The sequence below is a fragment of the Nilaparvata lugens genome, chromosome 10 (assembly GCF_014356525.2).
Source record: "Nilaparvata lugens isolate BPH chromosome 10, ASM1435652v1, whole genome shotgun sequence".
Taxonomy (NCBI): Eukaryota; Metazoa; Arthropoda; class Insecta; order Hemiptera; family Delphacidae; genus Nilaparvata; species Nilaparvata lugens.
The window spans coordinates 24,473,424-24,495,627 of record NC_052513.1 but is presented as its reverse complement, the minus strand read 5'-3'; the positions used below and the strand labels follow the sequence as shown (position 1 = coordinate 24,495,627).

Genomic DNA, 22,204 nt, shown 5'->3' with positions numbered 1-22,204 from the left:
GGAATCGAGTTGAAACAAAGAAGCAGCACACCAGCGCCACACAAACCGAGTGGAGCAAAACCTACCTACAACGGTTTCCGCAAGTGAGAAATGCAAGAATAAAGATACAAAACACAAATATTATTCAAAAGCAAGTGAAAAAGGACAAATTTGAAATTAATCAAATAATACTAGACAACAAATTGAAATTATTACAAAGATACAAATATTGAAAACAATGCAGACTAAATCTGCCAAACGTTGGCTATACTGGCAACGCGCTAAGTTCAAAGATCAAGGATGATGCAAATTGAGTTTTAACATAGACTGGGCCCCGTTTTGCAATTATAAGAATTGTAAAACAAAGAAGAAAGAAAAAATATGTTAAAGAGATTTGCATCATTCGCTATCATCTAATGGCAAAGGTGCAACACTAGCAATAGAACGTTTGAAAACACCAGAGTCAGTTAGAACCTGGATGACTCTAACCTTGTCATCGGAGCCAGGGAAAACCTCTGTAATACGTCCAAGCTTCCAGAGTGTTGGTGGTGTCCCAGGATCCTTCAATAGCACAAGAGTGCCAACTTGAAGATTGGGTGATGAAGAAGACCATTTATGTCTTTTCTGAAGAGTAACTAAATATTCTTCAGACCATTGTTGCCAAAATTCCTTTGTGACTTCAGCAAGTCTATTCCAACGTGCAAGAAAATTCACATGTTTGAATTTCTGCTTATGAGAAGGCAAAGCATTGAGTGGGCGCGCAATGAGAAAATGCCCAGGTGACAAAAATTGAAGATCAAGAGGGTCCTCAGACAATGGAACAATAGGTGAAGAATTCAAAATAGCTTCAACTTGTGCAGAAAGAGTACACATTTCTTCAAAATTCCAAATATGTTTGAAAGCAATAATTTTATATATACTCTTGAAATTTCTTATTCCTCTCTCCCACAGACCACCATGATGAGGAGCTCTTGGGGGAATGAAATTCCATTGAATGTGCAAAGATGCAGCTGAATTTTGAAGTATTTGTTGATTGCTAGGCAAGTTGAGGAAGTCACCTAACTCTTTGAGATCATTATTTGCACCCACAAAAGTGGTAGCATTGTCTGAATATATATTCCTTGGAATACCTCGTCTTGAGATGAAACGGGTGAGAGCAGCCAGAAAGACTGAAGTGGACAGCTCTGATACTACTTCTATATGTACAGCACGAGTTATCATGCAAATGAAAAATGCAAAATAGGCTTTACCAAATGTCCGTGACTTTGGACCACCAATACGGAGACTAAAAGGTCCAGCATAGTCTAGACCAACATTCATGAATGGAAAATCAATATTTACACGCACAGAGGGCAATTGACCCATCAATTGTGCAGCTTGAGTATGAGTGAAACGAAAACACTTGATACACTTTCGCAGAACATTCTTAACAGTACGCCTTGTTGATGGTATCCAGAACCGTTGTCTGATTGCAGCCATGGTTGCTTGCACACCAGCATGACACAATTTGTTATGATGATAAAAAATCAGTGCCTTGGTGAATTTGTGATTGGCAGGAAGCAATATCTGATGCTTGAAATCAAAATCAATATTAGCATTAGCTAAACGTCCTCCTACTCTTATGAGGCCATCAGAGTGAATGAACAAAGACAAAGAATGAAACTTACTGGAGGCATTCAACTCATCATTTGCACGTAAAATTTCCAACTCCTTGTGGAATGCTTCAGCTTGAATGGCCTTCAATAGATGAATTTCAGCATCTTCAATTTCATCAACTGAAAGGGCGTCAGTACGGCGATCAGCAACTTTCTGACGAATGTTATGTAAAAAACGCAGAACATAAGCAGTGACACGAATAATTTTAAAACTATTGGAAACACGTTCAGAAATAATGGATAAAGGTGAAACAACTGCAGTATTTACAAGAACTGTATTGGGAGCTAGAATAGCTACATGAGAAGAGAATGACCTCCAACTATCAGTTGGATCAGCCAACCATGGGGGACCATGCCACCAGAGTTTGTTGTTTGCTAATTCACTAGGAATCATGCCACGAGAAATTAAATCAGCTGGATTGTGAGATGATTTCACATAGTTCCAGACATACTGTGAGGTAGATTCTTGGATTTCACCTACTCTCAATGAAACAAAAATTGACTTTCTGTCAGGAGGAGACTGCAACCACTTGCAGACAATTTGAGAATCTGACCAGAGAAAAACACCTGAAATAGTCAAATCAAGAGAATTCAAAGCACTTACAACTTTGTTAATGAGTCGTGATAATACTAAGGCACCACAAAGTTCCAAATTTGGAATGGAGACAGGCTTGAGAGGTGCAACACGTGATTTTCCACAAAGAAGATGAGTTTGAACAACATTATTTTGGATGGTGCGTACATACACACAAGCTCCATAAGCAGTAGCGCTAGAATCAGAAAAACCATGAAGTTCAACTATGGAACATTGATCCTTTGATACTACACAACGTGGTATTGAAATGCTTGAAATTTTGGATAGTTCTTGTATGATCTGCAACCACTTCAGTAGCATGTCATTGGGCAGACTATCATCCCAATCAATTTTTGCAAGCCATAAATTTTGAAATAAGATTTTTGGAAGGATTATGATGGGACTAATGATTCCAAGTGGATCAAAAGTTGAAGCAATAACTGACAGAAACTCACGCTTTGTGAATGAAGTCTTTTCAGAAATTTTATCAATGTTAGAACAGATGGATAGACTATCAGAATTGGAATTCCACAGTAAACCTAGAGCTTTGGTTATTCCATTATCAGGATCTGAAATTGGTTTAACAATGGAAGTTTCTAGCAAATTGGATGGTAGTGAATTCAGTAACTCAGGGGAATTGGACATCCACTTCCTTAATTCAAAACATCCTTTATTCAAAGTGGTGAGCAATTGATGTGACAATTCCATGGCTTGTTCCAATGTAGATGCACCAGAGATTAGGTCATCAACATAAAATTCTTGATGAATTGAATGATACAATGGAGAATCAGGTGTTGATTCAAGTTCAGCAAGTAAATTCAAGGTTCTAGTGCTGAGATAAGATGCACAAGCTGTCCCATAAGTAACTGTGGCCAATTGGTATTCTTGAAGAGGTTTTGAAGTATCATCTCTCCAAAAAATACGATGCAAATTACGATCAGAAGGATCTAAAAGAATTTGGCGGTACATTTTAGTTATGTCCGCGATGAAAGCAAATGGTCGCATACGAAATCGTAGGACAATGTCAAAAAGGTCTGACTGAACAACAGGACCCTTGAAGATAACATCATTGAGAGAAATTCCGGTTGATGTTTTGGCGCTAGCATCAAACACAACTCTTGTTTTGGTTGTAGTGGAGTCGGGCTTGAAGACAGCGTGATGTGGAATATAATAGACTTGTTCCTCAGGGGCTGGTGGCGGTACAGGGTGCATGTGACCTAAATCTTCATATTCCTGCATAAATTCAACATATTGAGGTTTGAGCTCAGGTTCTTTAAGAAATCTTTTTTCCAATGAATGGAAACGTTTCATAGCTTGAGTCCTTGAATGACCAAGGGTGGCAAATGAATCCTTGCGAGGTAAGGACACTTGGAAACGACCATCTTCATGCCTGATGGTATTTTCTTTGTAGTGTGCTTCAACCCTAGCACACTCAGGAGAGACAGGAATAACTGAAGAGACTTCTTCCAGCTTCCAGAAGGTTTCCAACTGATTGGAGACTTCAGCTGTGGAGACAAAATTGGTAACAAATTGATTAGATGATTTTTTGAGTGACACTGATTTAGGTAATTGACAAGAGCCAAAAACAATCCAGCCAAGTTTTGTATTTTGTAGGATTGGAACATCAGGTGACACAATAATTTGATTGCCAGTCATGATTGCGGCATAAACGTCAATACCCAATAGGATATCAATTTTCTTAGATTTATGAAAATTTGGATCTGCAAGTCGAATATTGCTTGGAATCTTGTAATAGTTAAGATCAATTGTGACACGAGGAATACATGAGGCAAATTTCTCAACAACAATACATTCTTGTTGCGTTGACCAAGTATGATCAGATGATTTTATTAATACTGAGTGAACAACTGTAGATTTGGCTTGCATACTGGACACTCCATTAATCAGATTAGTTACATGACGAGAAGGAAGAGCTAATCTATCAGCCAACTCTTGAGTGATGAGTGAACAATCACTTCCTGTGTCCATTAAAGCATTACATGCAATTAATTCACCATTTGAACTAACAACCAGAACCTCTGCGGTAGGTAATACTTGAACTGATGACTTATTATTAGAAATGATGGATGAAGCAGCATGTGAAACAACTGTTGTTTCTGAATTATCAGATTGTGAGCTAACTGAATTTGATGCTGAAGATGAATGGGCACTAGAAACGGTGCACTCATTCTGAGACTGAATCACATTAGAAACAACATTCTTACCTCCTGAATTGCTAGTAAAGGAATCATGTAGAACAGTGTGATGTCGCTTATCACATTTTTGGCATCTCTTTGAAGAGCAGTTGTGATTGTCAGTGTAAGGATTAAGGCAATTGAAACACAACCCTTTCCTTTTGATTGCATCATAACGTTGATTGATGGGAATCTTTGAAAAATTGACACATTTGAAAATCCCATGAGATCGATCATTGCAAAATTGACAGGATACTGATGGCTGAAAATTATTCAGAGTATTATTTTGAGCAAAAGGACGAGTATTTTGCCTAACATTGGGTGCATTTGAAGTAGCTTGAGTAAAAACCTTTTGATTAGTTGGTGGATTTGAGGGGCTATGAGATGAAATAGCATCCATTACCTTACATTGATTTTCAAGAAATTCCCACAGTTTATCCATAGTAGGGATTTCATTTATTTCAATGCGTTTTTCCCATTCGCGCAAGATATTAGAGTCAAGTTGAGAAGTGATTTTTTGCATGTAAAGTAAATCTTTAATTTGAACATCCAATTTGAGCGCTTCTAAAGCATTAATGTGACATTTACAGTGATCAATGAAAGCTCTAAGAGATTTGGAACAATTTTTCTTGAGTGCTGGGGGTGATTCAATACCTTGAATGTGGGTACTTGCAATTAATCTGGGGTTATTGTACCTCTGTGTAAGCAGATTCCATGCAAGCTCAAGGTTTCCATTCCCTGGAGGAATATTCTGAATGCGTGCAAGGGCTTCACCACTGAGAGCTTTGCGCAAATAATACAGCTTTGTAGCTGGAGCCAAAGTTTGGTTTTCAATAACCATATTGGAAAAGGTATCACGGGATTCAAGCCATGAATCAAAGGAACCTGAAAATTCTGGTAACGGTACCATTGGTAATTGTAGACCTTGATAAATAGGCATAGTGGGTTGCAAAGGCAGAGAATTGACATTATTAGCAGTCACTGAAGCAGATGGCGATTGATTTGTGTTGATTACACTATTATGATCTACAGACCCCGGTGATTTGGGAACTGGAGAGGAGTTTGGTGACTGATGTTCCATTGCCGGTGCTTGAAATGTAGCAACTTGCTGCTGTGAATCATAATTTTTCAAAATTGTATTTACATTAGCAATTAACATTAAAAATTTTTCTGTGACAATTTGATGTTCATTGTCATCAATGTCATCTGAATCAAATTCCAGGCTTATCTCTTCATAACGCTGCTCAAAGTTGAGCAATTTAGTTTTGACTGCTAGTAGTTTTTGAAAATCATTTTCATCATTGATTTTAAAATTGAAATATTCAGTATAAAGCCAAGATAGATTTTTAATGATGCCACTTCTCACAGTGAGAAGGCTGTTTCGTTTGCCTTTAGGAGGCATATTGAAAATTGGAACGATACCTCAATTGAAAATGTTCGACCTCCTCTTACACTGGATGGCTACTGGTGTTGTATCCAATTGTTGGGAACAATGACATAAGTGCTTGGTTGAATGTATCAGTATGAGCAACTCCATACAAATATTACCCTTGAACATACAGAAATAAACACTATGAATAAAAGTATAAGACAATAATCATTACACAATTGATGTAAAATAATGAATAAGAATAAATGTATTTTCTAAGCATATGTCAATATGAAGTATCCGGACCGGAGACGGCCAAACTTATAATGATAAATATGCTCCTGATATCTATCAAAATAACTTTTCTGGTAGCAAAATTAATAGAGGACCAGGTAGGCTGAGTCCTGATTACAACTCGTCCTACCAAAACAATAGGTAATGCGAATAATTGCAAAATCAAATAGTGAATAATTGTTATTTTTATTGTTGAATTAATTGTGATGTAAGTTTCAAAATACATAAGTTGAATGTGATGCCAATTGTAAAGACTTTTAAATTGTGAAAAAACAAATTCAAAAAATAAAATGATTTTGTATTCAAAATTTTGAATATTATTCAATGTCCTGAAATGACAAACTCTTTGATTGCCTTTGTAGGCACAGCTCATAAGTAAGATAAATCTATATAAGTAAATGAACAATAGCAGTATGAATGATAATGAATGAATGAAAATAGACAGATGAATGAATAAGAATGGATGATATTACAAATTTATGATGAATATACAATTACTCAACCTGAATATCTTGAGGATGTCGAAAGCTGTCGAAGATTGTAGGCATTTGTAAGAAATGCTCCGGCAATGGAAATCATCATCACCATACCGGCCAGAGAGTGGGAGGGTATATGTAACCCCAAAGTGGAATGCTAAATTGCACAGTCGACCAAGTGAGTGGGAGGGTATATGGAACCCCAAAGTGGATGCAATTTCGACTGTCAATAGAGACTGCAGACCTTTATCGGTAGATTCGATCGTAGGTAGAATTGTAGAACAGATTCGGTAGCAGATTGATTCGAGAGATGTAGAGAGAGATTGATTGAGTTTCCCAAAATCCAAACTGTGGACAGAGGAAAAGAAAATACCCTACGGTAAGAAAATATGTTGACTGTAGCAACAGCGCTCTGAACTACACAGAGTTCAGAGTACAAAGAGTTTGAAAACAAGAATATGAAATAAAGATTTGTAGAAACATCAAGCAATCTTGATGATCTTGGAATTTTGCAGAAATGCAATGGAATCAAAATTCTAAATTGACATCTTTTAAAAAAGATTGAAATAGATGAACAATGTAAAATTGGAAAGAGCTTTAAACTAAATTCTAAAAATTGAGTTCAGAAAAGCGTGTTCAAATTGAAAGTGAGGTTACACCTACCAGAAGTTTGAGATTCAAACACAATCCGTGAAGACATACAAGTTGTTTGATTGAATTAGGCCAATATTTATCGCAAATATGCCAATGAAACATGAAAGTACTGAATATTCAGCTGGAATAAATTCAAATTCGAAAATTGAAACAAGAGCTGGCCAATTCCCACATTCCGGAATCGAGTTGAAAACAAAGAAGCAGCACACCAGCGCCACACAAACCGAGTGGAGCAAAACCTACCTACAACGGTTTCTGCAAGTGAGAAATGCAAGAATAAAGATACAGAACACAAATATTATTCAAAAGCAAGTGAAAAAGGACAAATTTGAAATTAATCAAATAATACTAGACAACAAATTGAAATTATTACAAAGATACAAATATTGAAAACAATGCAGACTAAATCTGCCAAACGTTGGCTATACTGGCAACGCGCTAAGTTCAAAGATCAAGGATGATGCAAATTGAGTTTTAACACATAATAGCTAGTATAACATTTATTGTGGCTAATTCCTCATGTCCTAAACTTTACTATCATAAATATTAAAGTGGGATGAATTTGCATAAATCTCAATAGAGTTTATCCAATCACTTTGATTATTGACTACCATTATATGCTTTCTTTCTTTGATCTTAGCTTGAAAGCAAAAGCTTAGGGATGAAAATTTGGATGAAAACTAACATATGATTCAATTTAATTTCTAGGTATCTAAAATAGTGGAGCATCAAGCTTTGCTTGTTGTTTATTTATTGATAAACAGAATACAATTATTTCAAATGATTGGGGAAGGACTAACAGGCACAGCCCAAAACTACTGTTTCTTCCCCGAATTTTGACTCATACACTATAAATAGTCCAAAAAGTAGGTTATGTTCCGTACACTTGAATTCAGATCCAATTTTAATCCAAACATTTGAAAACAGAAAATTTCTGATTTAGATTGTTTACAGACCAAATTGAATAACAAAAAACACTCACTAATCGCTTGAAACTGAAATATAATGATTAACTTTGAAAATTATGATATACTTTAATTTAGGATGATATACCATGTCATGTCAACAAATCAGATTATTTTGATCATGTCGATTAAGCGATAGGAACAGCTGATGGAATATTATGTTTTTTTCGATTTAGTTTTTAGCTGATATTGAAACATGGAAATATCAGGCCCAGTAGCACAAAAGCCTGTTCAATTTCCATCAGGATTGAATTTCATGAGAATTAATCAGAGCAGGGGTTTTTTTTTAATAGAAGGCTTCTCTCATTGGTTCTCGTGGTATTTAGTCCAGATAATGAATCAGCAGACAGTGCAACTGGCACTCTCAAGGTCATGGCTGAGTACAAACATGAAGTAACAGAGGAACCAATACAACAGAAGCTGAAGAAATTAGTCACATTTCTATCACCTCACAATAAACATCACATTCAACTACCATATGTTTGGAGAGATCGATTTTAAATTTCTTTTGCTATAATCCGGTCACTTTCTGAATCCATTTTTCCAGATGTTCCATGAATACTGTAATGTTTTAAATTAATTAGGTAGCCAAATTTGTTTACTCAACAACAGCTATTGTAATATTTTTTATTTGCACACACTCTTTCTCACGTTTTCAACAGATTATTGAAACTTTTTTCTGATCAGCTGCTACTTGAGGGATCAATAATCCTCTCTCAAGGAACTCCAGCAAATTTCCCCAGAGTTGAGACCTGTTCCGAAATAATATTTTTTGTCGCAAACCAACTATATTCCTGATTTAATAAAAATTGTTAGAGCTGTTTCGAGATCCATCCGACATACATACATATCCACAAACACGCATATTCAAACAGAAATTGCTTTCTTAGTATAATATGTTAAAACTATTCTCCATCTTCAAACAATCTCTTTTATGATTTTTGATTTTGAATTGTCATGTTCTCTGCGCGGTACCTAGTCATTAGTTTGTATCTTTGCCGCTGGAGCTAGTGGTCCACTGCCGACCTGATACTGGGCATTTTCTCTGCATATTTTATTTATCTTTGTTTTAGTTTTTGGATATGCTCTGAAGCCATAGTCATTTTATTATTGTATTTGTCAATTTGTTGTTCGGCTTCCAGATATTTTTTTGCATCCTTTTAAACATCAATTTTTATTGATGATTTCTTGATCGAGGTAGCACTTGCTTGCTACCCACTTCCTTCCTTCACTGCTCATAGTTTGGCTGTCTAGCATCAAGTTTGTGTGTGTCTCCAATTATTCTGCTTTATTCGTGAAAATAGTTTCCACCTTGCCCTGTTTGCTTGTTTTATTTGTTGGAGACATTTCATCGATTCTTTGGAGCCATCAACCTTAAAATTTGGACAATTAGTTCATTTGTTATTTCAATTTTAATTTTTCAACGTGTTCGTGAACTCTTGCATGTGTGTGTACGCTTCCTTGTACAATTTGTAAGTTACAACTTGAACTCTCATCTCTCGGGAAAATAGTTTTCACCTCGCCCTGTTTGTTTATTTCAATTGTTGGATAATCTCGACTGGTTCTATGGAACTATTATTAGTTTTTCAAGATTTGAACACTTGTTTCAGTTTTACATATTATTTTTTATTTCCATTACAGCATTCTCAAAATGGCTGCTTGTGTGAGTCACCGCGTCTTTCTACAAGTTTAAATTTGTTTTACATATTGCAGACTCTTGTTTTACATCGAGTGCTAAACCTTGTCTAGTAATTCTTTATTTGCAATTTTGGGGCTGAAAGTTTACCCATCATTCATTCTATTGATAATTATCGATATATTGCCAATCTCTCTGATTAATGTGACTCTCAATTGTGAATCACATTTTACAAGTATTGCAACTGAATATTTCCAAAACTTGGGATATATTTCCTTTGAAACTTTGATTGAAAACTCTTCCTCTTCAACTGGCTGCTGTTTCATTGGCATTTCAAACAAGTTGGAATCTTGTTTGTCTCCTGATGTGTCCATTTGAGCTATTGGAAGCTCACGCTGTCTTTGAAGGCCCTAGACCAAACCGGGACCTTGACTCTGGCCTATTAGAGCTAAATTGGAAGCTCACGCTGTCTTTGAAGGCCCTAGACCAAACCGGGACCTTGGCTCTTGCATTATGTTCTGCAGCTAAGTATTTTGTATCACCTACTTTGTATTTTAATACTTCCCTAATCTATTGTTTTTATCTTTCAGGTTAGGAATTCATTGTTGTTCATAGTCAACTTTACTTTATTTTTGAGTTATATTTGCTTAGCCAAATTGCTCTTGAGAATAATTGTTTGTCAGTTTTTTGTAATCAATTCATGAATGTTCTGTGAACATTGCAATATATCAATCCTATTTAATTCTTTGTTACTATTCTTTTGATTATTGCTAAAGCTGTAGTTTCTGCATTTTGCAATTAGGCTATTTCGGTATAGACTACTGTTATTCATATAACCTTATGGTTAATTTCAACTTACCTGTTTTCTTTTGTTGGTATCGAACCAATTCAAATGTTGAAGCCTTACAATTCAACATATTTACATTTCAATTTTTCTAGGTGTTGTTTTTTATTAAAAATGACAATTGTAGGTTTAAACTAGACTACTTATTATAGACTCTGGTATTCTATTAACGTTTGTTTTAGTAACTATTTCATTATTCCATTTTGGTAACCAGATAGATTATTTTTCTATGTGCATTGCTGTTATATTTATAACTGTTTACTGTCACTCTTTAATAATTAATTTGTTTGAAATGTTTGCATAATGGTAACATCATTACCTGATTATCTTTAGTTATAATTTACTATTTCAAATTGTTACATTGCAATCAGTTCTTGTATTCAGATTACTGTTTTTTACTAGAATCATAAATGCTGTTTTCAAGTTTTTTCATGTACTTCAACCTTTTTCTAAACTTAATCTTAAATTTGTGCATAACAAAGTTAAATTCTATTTCAATTTTATATTGTCGACCAGTCACCCTGAGGGGTTATTTCATGTATTCAAATTTACAGAATATTTCTATTTAAAATCATTTTTGTTGGCATCATATTTTTCTCATGTCAACTAGCATCAACTACATTTTATTTCTTGTTCATGTGATTTGATATTCTCTAATGCTGATTAAAGTTTGTATTTTACTAATAACCTATTTTTTCATTTGGCATTTCACCTTAGCCTACATTTTGTTGATTAGTTTTAATACTGAGTTGCCTAAAAATGTTTTCCATTCATTCCAGTGCACAGGTTTTTGAATGCACAACGTTTCTTGCACTCATGTGGAATTTCAGTCAGGTGTCAAATCAGTCAAGACACATTGTTTCTCTTTTTTCAGAATTTGATTTATTCTCTCCTATTTATACAGTCCACTCTTTTCTAAGACTAAATTTCACAGTATAATTGACTTCAATGATTATGATTTCATTCAATGAGAGCTTTTATTTCACATAATAATAACAGCTGACATCAAAAGCAAAATGTCAAACATGATTGAAATTGAAACAGTAGCGATCATCAACATTATTATCTGATCTAAATTAACCAAATTATAGTAAGATTCACATCAATGTGTCAGCATTGTTTGAATGGGGAGCATTTATGCTATTAATGAGGAATACTGACAGTCAACGAACTATTATGCATATTTTCTAATATTTTTAGAACAAACAATCAATGTTTGCGAATAAATGATTCATGAGAAAAGCGCCTTACTTCTGTGAAAGATATTTTTACATTAGGAAAAGTAACAACAGCTATTAGGCCGTTCTACCCCTTTATTATATATCCTTTAAATAATATATGCCCTTTATAATTCATTTTAATGAATGCCCTTACTAGAGAGTACAAGAAGATACAGGAAAATCGAAGCCTGCCAATACATGAGGATATACAAGATGCCAATCAGAGACGTCTGCAATCTCGTAAGCCACCGGTTAGGACGGCAATTACAGCCTTAGATTCAGGTTTCCGTATAACTGAGGCCTGGCAACAAGCGTGGTCAGCAAAGCAGAACATTGACATCCCATTTGTAACCAAAAGGCCACCAGGCTTCGATTTGCCTCGTAAAACATGGTCGGCATTGAATAGGGTACGAACTCATCATGGTAGATGTGCCTATCTGATGCATAAGTGGGGGAAGGCTGACTCCCCTTTCTGTGAGTGTGGAGCAGTCCAGACTGTGAGACACATAGTGGAGGAATGTCCCAGATCAGCATACACAGGTGCACATGAAGATTTCCTGGTGGCTAAACCAGCATCAATAGCCTACTTAAATACCCTGGAAGCATGCCTCTAATTTCCAGGTCAAAAGTGACTAAGATATTTTCATTCGATTTATATATGAATTTTCTATTGTTTTCTTTTTTTTCGAATTTTGTGATCATAAATGTGTTGTGTATACTGCCATACGCTAAATAAATAAATATCCTTTATAACCCTATATATCCTAATAACCCCTTTATTTCGCCCAAGTTATATTTTGGACAAATTTCCTCATTCTTTGCAAATAGATTCCACAACGGACACTTCTGAAGTTTTAAAAATATCCTCCATATATCATACTGAATTATTAAAATTTGATCGAAAATGTTCAAGCAGTTTTCGCGATGTCGGATATACAAACAAACAGAATTAGTCTTGATAGAATAGGATGAATTGATTGAAGCAACTCCAGTCATAAAAGTTATTTTTATGAAAAAAAAATTATCTATACTCCCAGGAATAGGTTATAGCTCCGATTGAAGCAGCAGTGCACAATCAATTTGTTCTCGAAAAATGCATTTTAATTAGTTCTTCAACTTGGTGCCAACCTATAATGAAGTCATCTCATCTTAATGCCAAACTGACAAAATTATTAATCTAGTTGCCAGTAGTCAACAACTGTTTTGAAGAGGTACTCTCTAGATTATAGTTCTATAGTAACATATATGGACATTTCAATTATAATTAAGAGATTGGGAGAAGAAGAATATTCTTCATGCTAAAGGACGAACTTTACACCCTTAAAAACCACCCAGAGTTGAAATATCGCCAAAAGATTTCTTAGTGAGCACCTAGGACGTATGAGGAAGTTATATTCCAAGTTTTGTTGCAATCCATCCTGTAGTTTTCCAGAAATCGTGATCAGTGAGTAGAGAGTCAGTGAGATAACAATTTTATAAGTATAGATAAGTTAATTAGTCATTAGATCATAAGAAGATAAAGTAACTGAGTTACCGAGAGGTATAGTCCAGGCAATGAATGCTCAAAATAGGGTATTAGGGGGGAAAGTTGGGAAGACAATTTTTGACCCCGCATTTCTGTTTGGGGTAGTTAGGAGGTTGACATATCAAAAGTCCCCACCCCTACCCACTGTGCTAAGTAGGTGGGGGTGGTTAAAAGGTACCATTTTTTTGTTTCTCGCATAAAACTCAAAAACTATGTATCCTAAGGACTTGACTGTCATAAAACAAATTAAAGCTTACATAATTTCCCACAATATTCATTCTACAACTTTTTTTATATCTCTACTACTTTTCGAGATATCCGCTCTTGAAGGTGGGACATTTTTGGAAAAAACACGTTTCCCAATAATTTTTTTCTATTTTTGCTCTTATAACTTCTTAAAAATCGACGGGAAAAATCCATGCTGATTATGAGCTTATAAGGCATTAAATTCTCTTCAATTTTATGTATAATTTCACGCTTTTACGGATTTCCCTACACCTTTTGTATCATCTTTAGTGTTTAGTGTGAAATCTCAATTTTTGCAACAATAGACCAATATTGACAAAGGAATTTGGAGGGAATCTTTTAAATAAAATTTTTTACTTTGCAGCTTTGTTGAGACTAGTTAGGAGGAGAACATATAAAAAGTCCCCATTCCTAACTCATGTGCTAAGAGGATGAGGGTGGTTTAAAAGTTGCATTTTGCTTCCTCACTCATATCTAGAGAACAATGCGTTCAACCGACTGAAATAACTATTCAAAAATGAAGCTTGATAAGTTCTCTACACTTTTTGTTCAGTGGAATTTTTTGATATTCCCAACAGTTCCCGAGATATTCGCTCTTAAATGTGTGTAATTGTTTAAATAACAGGTTTTTATCCAATGTTTTGCTCTTTCAGGGCTTATACCTCTCCAACAATGCGTCATAAAAACTGATGCTCAACGTAGGTTTGTCGAGCATTGAATTCTCTTTGAAATGGTGTATTATTTTACTATTCCAAGTTTTCCTCTCATTGTTATAGCAGCTTGTGCAAATTACAGTGGTGTGCACAAACACACATATGGGAACAATGTTAGGTTAAGAAAACCTATTTATTTTAAAAACCAATTGTTTCTTGAGGCACAATGAGGCTCAACTGATGTGATAACATTGTGAAGGCTAACGAAGTACGGAACACACTTTTTATACACTATGCCTTAAGTAGAAATTTTCATTCTATTTTCTCCAGTCACTATAATTATATACATTGGTGCTTGCAATTTATAGTGTAGTTCTGATTTTTTAATATATATTATTTGGATACGGTACATGAGAGAAGTCCAGAACCAATTTTTCCATACAAAATTCCCTTGTGCTAGATACAGGGTGGCCCAAAAATCTCATATCATTTTCCAGTTTTCAGCTATTTCTGCCAAATCCGCAGTAATCGGACAGAAAAAATTGCTCTCACCTTTTTTCAGATTATAAAATTCTGAATAAAATGAGATCATTCGGAACTCTCTATCTCCAATGAGTAATGAATTATAATTTTCAAAAATGAGTAAAATTTAAAGAAAAAATCAATTCTGATGGATTTTAGTTTTTGATCAACAATATCTTCCGATTATTACCATTGAGATGTAATGATCTCAGATTGTAGAGCAAAAAAATACGCCCAGAGGGATTTTGAATTATACATCTTAATCAAAGATGTTGATCAAAAACTAAAGTTAATCAGAATTGATTTTTTCTTCAAATTTTACTCATTTTTGAAAAATCATAACTCATTACTCATTGGAGATAGAGAGTTCCGAATGATCCCATTTTATAATCTAAAAAAAGAGAGAGCAATTTTTTCTGTCCGATTACTGCGGATTTGGCAGAAATAGCTGAAAACTGGAAAATGATACGAGGTTTTTGGGCCACCTGTATCTAGCACAAGGAAATTTTGCATGGAAAAATTGGTTCTGGACTTCTCTCATGTATCCGAATAATATATATTAAAAAATCAGAACTACAATATAAATCGCAAGCACATCCCCTTTTGTATGTATTTTTTATTGACTGGACTAATATAGATGAAGCTTATTACACGGTACTGTAGGCCTACTCTAATTAAAAAAATGAGGTTCATTCTGGTGTTTCTGTCAAGTAATCCTGAGGCGCATTGACATTTGACAAAAGGTAACTTCAGGACATAGAAATTCTTATGGTTGCCACACTAGCAACCAGGTGACTGATAGTTTTATCGAAGAGGCACTAATAATAATTATGATTGATCCTGCAATTAATAATGATTCCTGCCAACCTAAACAATACAGTGCCTACACTGAGTATTTTTGCCATTTCTATTCAAATTTAAAGGTTGGAATTAATAAAAATATTAGCACCAGCATTCAATATGTTATTAGTGCATAAAATGTTTCAATTCATAGTTACTTTCAAATTAAAGACATGAGAGCTATGAATGACATTTGAAAATGAGTTGAAAAATGTCATGTAGGGTAATTTAATTCCAATTTATCAATTTGGATTGAAGCGACCAAAATTTTTTAAATACTAAAAAATGATATCATTTAGGTTGGCAGGAATAAGCAGAGGATCTATTGTCAAACTAGGCAAACCACTAGTGAATCAATCATTAAATTAGTAATATATTTTCAGATTATTGTTTTGAGTTCGATGCAGAGGCGTCCAGATCCAAAAATGATATACTGAAATTGAGCCCGAAAACTTTGCTAATTGATTATGGTAACAAATGAATCGATATGCCGGTATATAGTTCTAGAATCTACAATCAATGCCATGGTACGGTGCCAGTACCATGTATTACGATGCTTTATTCAAGTTTCACAATATCAAATAATGCAGAGACAAACGAATATCATTTATAGTATATCTTTCTATCTAGTATTCTTTCCTCTCTGCTTAAAGTGATGTGAATATCAAGTAATGTTGGTCTATTTATTTCAATTAAATGCCAAACACTATATTTTTCTTATAAAACGCAAATATTCCCTGCCAGAATCACAATAGCCCAAACCAGTTAACATTACCAGTATATCCGGTTCTTGTGAGTCTAACGTGCAATATCTTGGGTTGCTTGGCCTACTTTTTGGCAATAAATTGAGATATTATATTGATATTCATAGGAGCTCTACGAAACAAGATGTTGTCATAAAAAGCAATAATTGTTGGAATGAAAAGTAAACCACTAGCTACAGTACATACAAATCAAGAAACTGAACTACTCGTACCTTATAATACGATAAAACAGGAAAGGATGAAAAGGATGGTATAGAAGGATTCTGAAAATATATTCTACCTATATACCAAATACAAAAGATACCTTTACACAAATAGTGAAAACAATCATGATGTTAATTTATTTAATATCATTACAACATAATACTGGATATAGTCGTATATATTCTTTATAAAACTTTAAAAATATTACAGCTATTTATTAACAATAACAATATTGTATAGGATAACACTTGGAGATGCTAGAATACTGAATACGTTTGTATATTTCACGTTTCTCATAAAAAATGTCTCAAATATAGAAATTTGTGATAGAAAAAGAGTTTGAGATAATGTCTTTTAAAACTTTTTGCACATAAATTCAATTGACAATTACAATATGATTCGGATAAGGATATGTTGGTGGAACATTTCAACAAAAAGTGCCCTAAATGAGTAAAGTTGGTAAATAATTTTGCTACATTCCATTATTTCCACTAAAACACAATATTATCATACCGTGAGCCAACTTCTGTATTGAAAATTCAGATCTTAGTAGAAGGCATGAAGAAGATTGATTTAATAATGGTGTTTTCACTTTAAAGTGAGATTTCTGCATTAAATTATTTTCAAAAAATATAATAGACATTTTTGATTATTGAATTGTACATTTTCAATTTTTTTACATGTTAAGTTTAATATTTCATTAGTATTCAATATTTTTGTACTCATTTCACAAAATTTACAGAATGGTAAGTTTTTCGGATGGCTTTCATTACCAAAAAATCTAAGAAAAAGATATTGCGTACCTAATGTCTTCAAAATTCTAAATGAATAATGAATTCATAAAATTCTATATCAGACAGAAACTGTAGAGGAGAGGAATATTTAATCCAATGCTAATGTCACTGTATGATTTTATCTTGAAATAATAAATTTTACAATTTCTATTCGAGATATTGAAAAACTACATATTATAGACCCACCCTAGTCCTATGAAAAATACAAGAAACATTCTTTCAAACTTAATTACTCCTTTCACTAACTCATTCTCATCCTTATTTTCTCTCATTCACTTTCTCTCTATTACACCCAATTATTAATTTATTCAATTAATTATTATTGTAGGAAGCACGATTAAAGTCTTTGCATAAGCCAATTTTATAATAACTAGCTCTATAATATTGGGAAGCAATGGAAAAATTATCGAAACATTATTATAACTACAAATATTGAGGAGAAAATGGATTATGGCAGTAGAAGTATGAATGGAGAAAAAACAAAAATGTAGGACAGGAACGAAGAAGACCAAAATCACAATTATTCAGGAATTTTATACAGAAATGGAAATATAAATTTTTAAATAGGATCATTTTTTCTATGGCACTCAATTACAGATTAGTAGGCACTAAACAATAAAGCACAATTTATAATTCGAAATTTAATCAAATAGGCTAATTACATGGGTATGAGCGAATTATTTAGCACACACGAAGATTTGAAAGTATGAATTTTTAGTTGTATGATTCGATAAGTATGAGTAAATTATTTACATGATAGTTGTATGATTAGATAAGTATGAGTAAATTATTACATGATAGCTATATTACTCGTACCAAAAGCTACTGTATTTTGTAGAAGAAGATAAATAATTGCAACAATTAAAATCAATGGATGTACAAATAGAGCATAGACTGAATTGCGGATGGTTCAACTGGAGAAGGATGAGTGGTGTGCTCTGTGATAAGAGAGTGGACTGTAAGATGAAGGGTAAGGTGTACAGATCGGTAGTGAAACCAGCTTTGTTGTACGGCGCGGAAACTTGACCTGTTTCAAAGAGACAAGAGAAGAAAATGGATGTGGCTGAGATTAGTATACTGAGATAGATGTTTGGGGTCACAAGAAGGGATAGGATTCGTAATGAGGTGATTAGAGGTACAGTTGGGGTGGGACCATTGGGTAGGAAGATGCAGGTTGCCAGGATGAGGTGGTTTGGACATGTTCAGAGACGTGAGGAGGATTATGTGGGACGGAGGGTGCAGGATTTAGATCTGGGTGGCAGGAGAATTCGAGTGAGGCCAAGGATGAGATGGAGAGACAGAGTGGAGGCTGATCTGCGGGAGAAGGGTTGAAGACACGAGGAGGAGATGGACAGGATTTTGTGGAGGAGACGGCTGAAGGAGGGAAATGCCGACTCCATATGATTGGGATAAGGCTTAGCCAAAAAAGAAGAAGAAGAGAAATAATTGCAATTACATTATAAAGATTGCCAAAGTGGAAAACCTATTTCACAATTCTGGCTGAAATATAAATTTTGCTGCAAATGAGAAAACAAATAAAAAGTATAGAAACTAGATTCATCTAACTCAAATATAAGTCCTAACCACAACCTCAACAGTAGTAGGTTGAATCAAAGCAGCCCCACATTCTTTAGGGGATTCAAATACATGCAATTGGTAAGCAATATGTAGCCTAGTAGGTTGAATCACAGTATTAAATCTGCGAGTATGAATTAGTCAAGTAAAAAGAAGCGCAAGCCAACCAACAATTAAACTTCACTTTCTTTTTCAGTCTTAGAATAGCCAAGAAAAATATAACAAAATACAATATAGAAAAGACAATGGATGGTATACTTTTCATACATACGAGTACATTTCATACGTTACTCGTACACATTTCTCAGATATTGGAATTTGATCTGCTCCATAAATTTACAGTGTCCCAAAAGTAAAGTGTCAAACTTCGAGAATAGGTTCTATTAGTCAAAACAAAGACATAATGTAGAATAATTATTTTTCCTAAAACGCTTCGTTTATGAGATATTCGCCATTTTATATTTTTTACAGAATAATTTTTATCTTCGAAGTTATCCAACCGATCGCTATAAAAATCGGTAGGTATGTTCAAATAAGAGAGATGAACTGTAGAAAAAATATTCAACTTTGTCCAATTCGAAAATTCATAATGGCGGCCATTTTAAACTTTCAATCCAAAATTGCGGGAGAACGGTGATAGATAGAGAAATTTACCAATTTTAAGAACAATTTTTTTAGGAAATTTTATTTACAATCAGTCAACACCAAAAAATTAGAATCGGACAAGGCATAACAGAGATACAATGAAATGTGTGTTACGAGGCAGCAAAACATCAAATTATGATTTTCTTGTGCTTGGATAAGAACATTCATAATCTGATGTTAATACAGACTGGTAACTTGGATAACTTGGAAGAAAAAAATATTTCGTAAAAAATACAAAATGGCGAATATCTCATAAACGAAGCGTTTTAGAAAAAAAAAACTATTTTATATTTTCTCTTTGTTTTGACCCATATAACCTATTCCCGAAGTTTGGCACTTTACTTTTGGGACACACTGTATAATTATTTGAAAAAGTGTTTGATGGCTACATGGTCTTACTCAAACAATATTATTAACGACCAATGCTACAACGAATTACATCTTTAACGATGAAGATGTGAATTGTAAGATAGAAAAAATGGCTTCCCAATATCAGAATCTAAGGAGTTTAGGAATTGAATCCAAGGAAGATAGAATAATTCGACATTGGATTATTTGGATATTATTTCATATTCACTGAGAGGACGCTTAAATGCGTTTACTCCAGCTAAAATCCCTGGTCAATGACTCATAACACACTGTTGTTGTTTTTATGCTGATTCTAAAAAATATCTACACTCTCTCGCTCTTTCTCTCATAAAATAAGCTCGCAGGCTCTCTTGATTCAGTGAGATTTGGCAGCATTGTACGTACTTCACAAGAGCGATTCTGCAATACTAGGTTTCCACAGACTATAGTATTGAACTGCGTACAGACTTTTGCACCACGAACACGCGCATTTCGCTTTTCATCAGCTGATTATATCTGTATTTGTACAGAAACAGTAAGGTTAATAATCTTTGCACCATCTGATGAAAAGTGAAAGGCACGTGTTCGTGGCGCTCGAGTCTCCATATCTAACATCACGTCAACCGACTACACCAATATCAAAATTATCATTCCTGACTACATGGACGAACGATGTAGTAGATAGAGATGACAACCAACCATAGCCTAAATAGTGGAGGTAGCAGAGATGGAATCGCGGAAGATCCTGAGACGGGGCGCGGCAACGGGAACAGGACGAAAGAGCATGATCGAATGTCAGGTGCGCTGGCGCGGGTCCTGGAAGCGCGTCAACAGCTGGCGGTTGGCCTTGGCCATGTTGTAGGCACATGTGCGCACGCGCTCCGAACTGCTCTCGAGGTTGGCGCACTCGGCCTGCAGTCGCACGGTGCTCGTGTTGAGTTGCCGCAGCGCGTTGCGCACTACCTCGTCAATTGGTTTCTACAAATACAAACTAAGATTAAAGTCTACAGTTCAGGTTCCGCAATAAAGTGAAAGAATGACATAATAATAATAATAATATAATAATAATAATAATAATTTCTCTGGATGTTGGACGACACATCCAGAGGAGTTAATTCATAAATTAACACATTACATATTTTTTCATACATTTTCAATAATAAAACAAATTCAGAGTTTACAAAATGATGCCTCCCTATATAATATATGTGTCGAGGTTATCATCAAATTGATACTAATTTATGCTACAACAGATAATACAAAAATTCCAAAAAATCTAAAACTATATTCTATTACCCTAAGCATCACCTAGTACATAGATACTAAACCGAGGTACTATTTTCTACCTATAAATTACCTTATTTAAAAAGAATACTACTTAAATCTAAATCCTACTTACTATTAGCAGAGACAAGAATAATATAGTTACTTATCCTTCATCTATGCTATTAGTTCCTCACTACTTTGTATCCCAATACTAAATAACCAATGTCTAATTTTTCTTTTGAAGCTATTGAAATTTTCCTCTCCTTTGATTTCTAATGGTATTCTATTAGATATTGTAGGCCCTAAGTCCTAGTGATCTTTGCCCAAATGCTGTATTCATTCTTGGTACTTCTTGATTGTAACGTTCTCTTATTCTAGTATTATGGCTATGATTTATGATATGGTTCCTATTTTGATGTTTTTTCATATACCCTAATAACAAAAATATATACAATTGCCTTACGCTGAGTACTCTATTTTCTATAAATAATTCTATAGTTGGAAACTGGATTTCCCTGTTTCCCTTTATTTTCAAAATGCGTTTTTGAGTTTTAAATAATGGATCTATAAAACTGAAGTTAGCTGCACCCCAAACTAACAGACCGTACCTTAAAAGAGATTCAACTAATGTTAAGTATACAATTTTTAACATTTCTTTGTCTATGATACGCCTTAATTGATAGCATTTGTATATAAGCTTCCTTATTTTGGCAGTTGTATATGTTATGTGCTTGTTCCATTACAATGAATCATCTACTATTTCTATCACAATTATTAAGCTTCCTTGTTGTCATGTGTGGTTTTGTGCTATTTGTTAAAGAAAAAGCTAAAAATTTTGTTTTTTCTGAATTTAATGACAATAAATTATTTCTTAACCAACTAGTGATTTTTGTGAGTTCTATCTCTGCTGTTTGGAACACTTCTTCCCAGTTTTTTCCTTGAAAAAGGAGTGCTGTATCGT

The 22,204-nt window shown here is 34.3% G+C and overlaps 2 protein-coding genes across 5 annotated transcripts in view; both read right to left on the bottom strand.

Moving 5' to 3' along the window:
• Positions 1-312: 312 nt before the first annotated feature.
• Positions 313-7,434, bottom strand: LOC120353413. Of its 4 annotated transcripts, none has more exons than XM_039437021.1 (2): positions 7,206-7,434; positions 313-5,952 (listed from the first exon to the last, which is right to left on the bottom strand). In XM_039437021.1, exon 2 carries the CDS (start codon positions 5,803-5,805, stop codon positions 379-381), a length of 5,427 nt encoding a protein of 1,808 aa, XP_039292955.1. In that variant the 5' UTR covers positions 5,806-5,952; positions 7,206-7,434; the 3' UTR covers positions 313-378. The 4 variants fall into 4 exon arrangements, with proteins under 4 accessions (XP_039292955.1, XP_039292956.1, XP_039292957.1 ...); XM_039437022.1 differs by lacking the exon at positions 7,206-7,434 and having other exon boundaries at positions 313-3,713; positions 4,434-6,764; XM_039437023.1 differs by lacking the exon at positions 7,206-7,434 and having other exon boundaries at positions 313-3,713; positions 5,826-5,841.
• A 9,292-nt stretch (positions 7,435-16,726) lies between these two features.
• The window catches only part of LOC111062331 (ARF GTPase-activating protein GIT2), a 47,152-nt gene continuing 41,674 nt past the window's right edge, over positions 16,727-22,204 (bottom strand). The window contains exon 14 of the mRNA XM_039436665.1: positions 16,727-20,955. Coding sequence (XP_039292599.1) covers positions 20,773-20,955 — 183 coding nt within the window. The 3' untranslated portion in view covers positions 16,727-20,772. The remainder of the gene's footprint in view (positions 20,956-22,204) is intronic.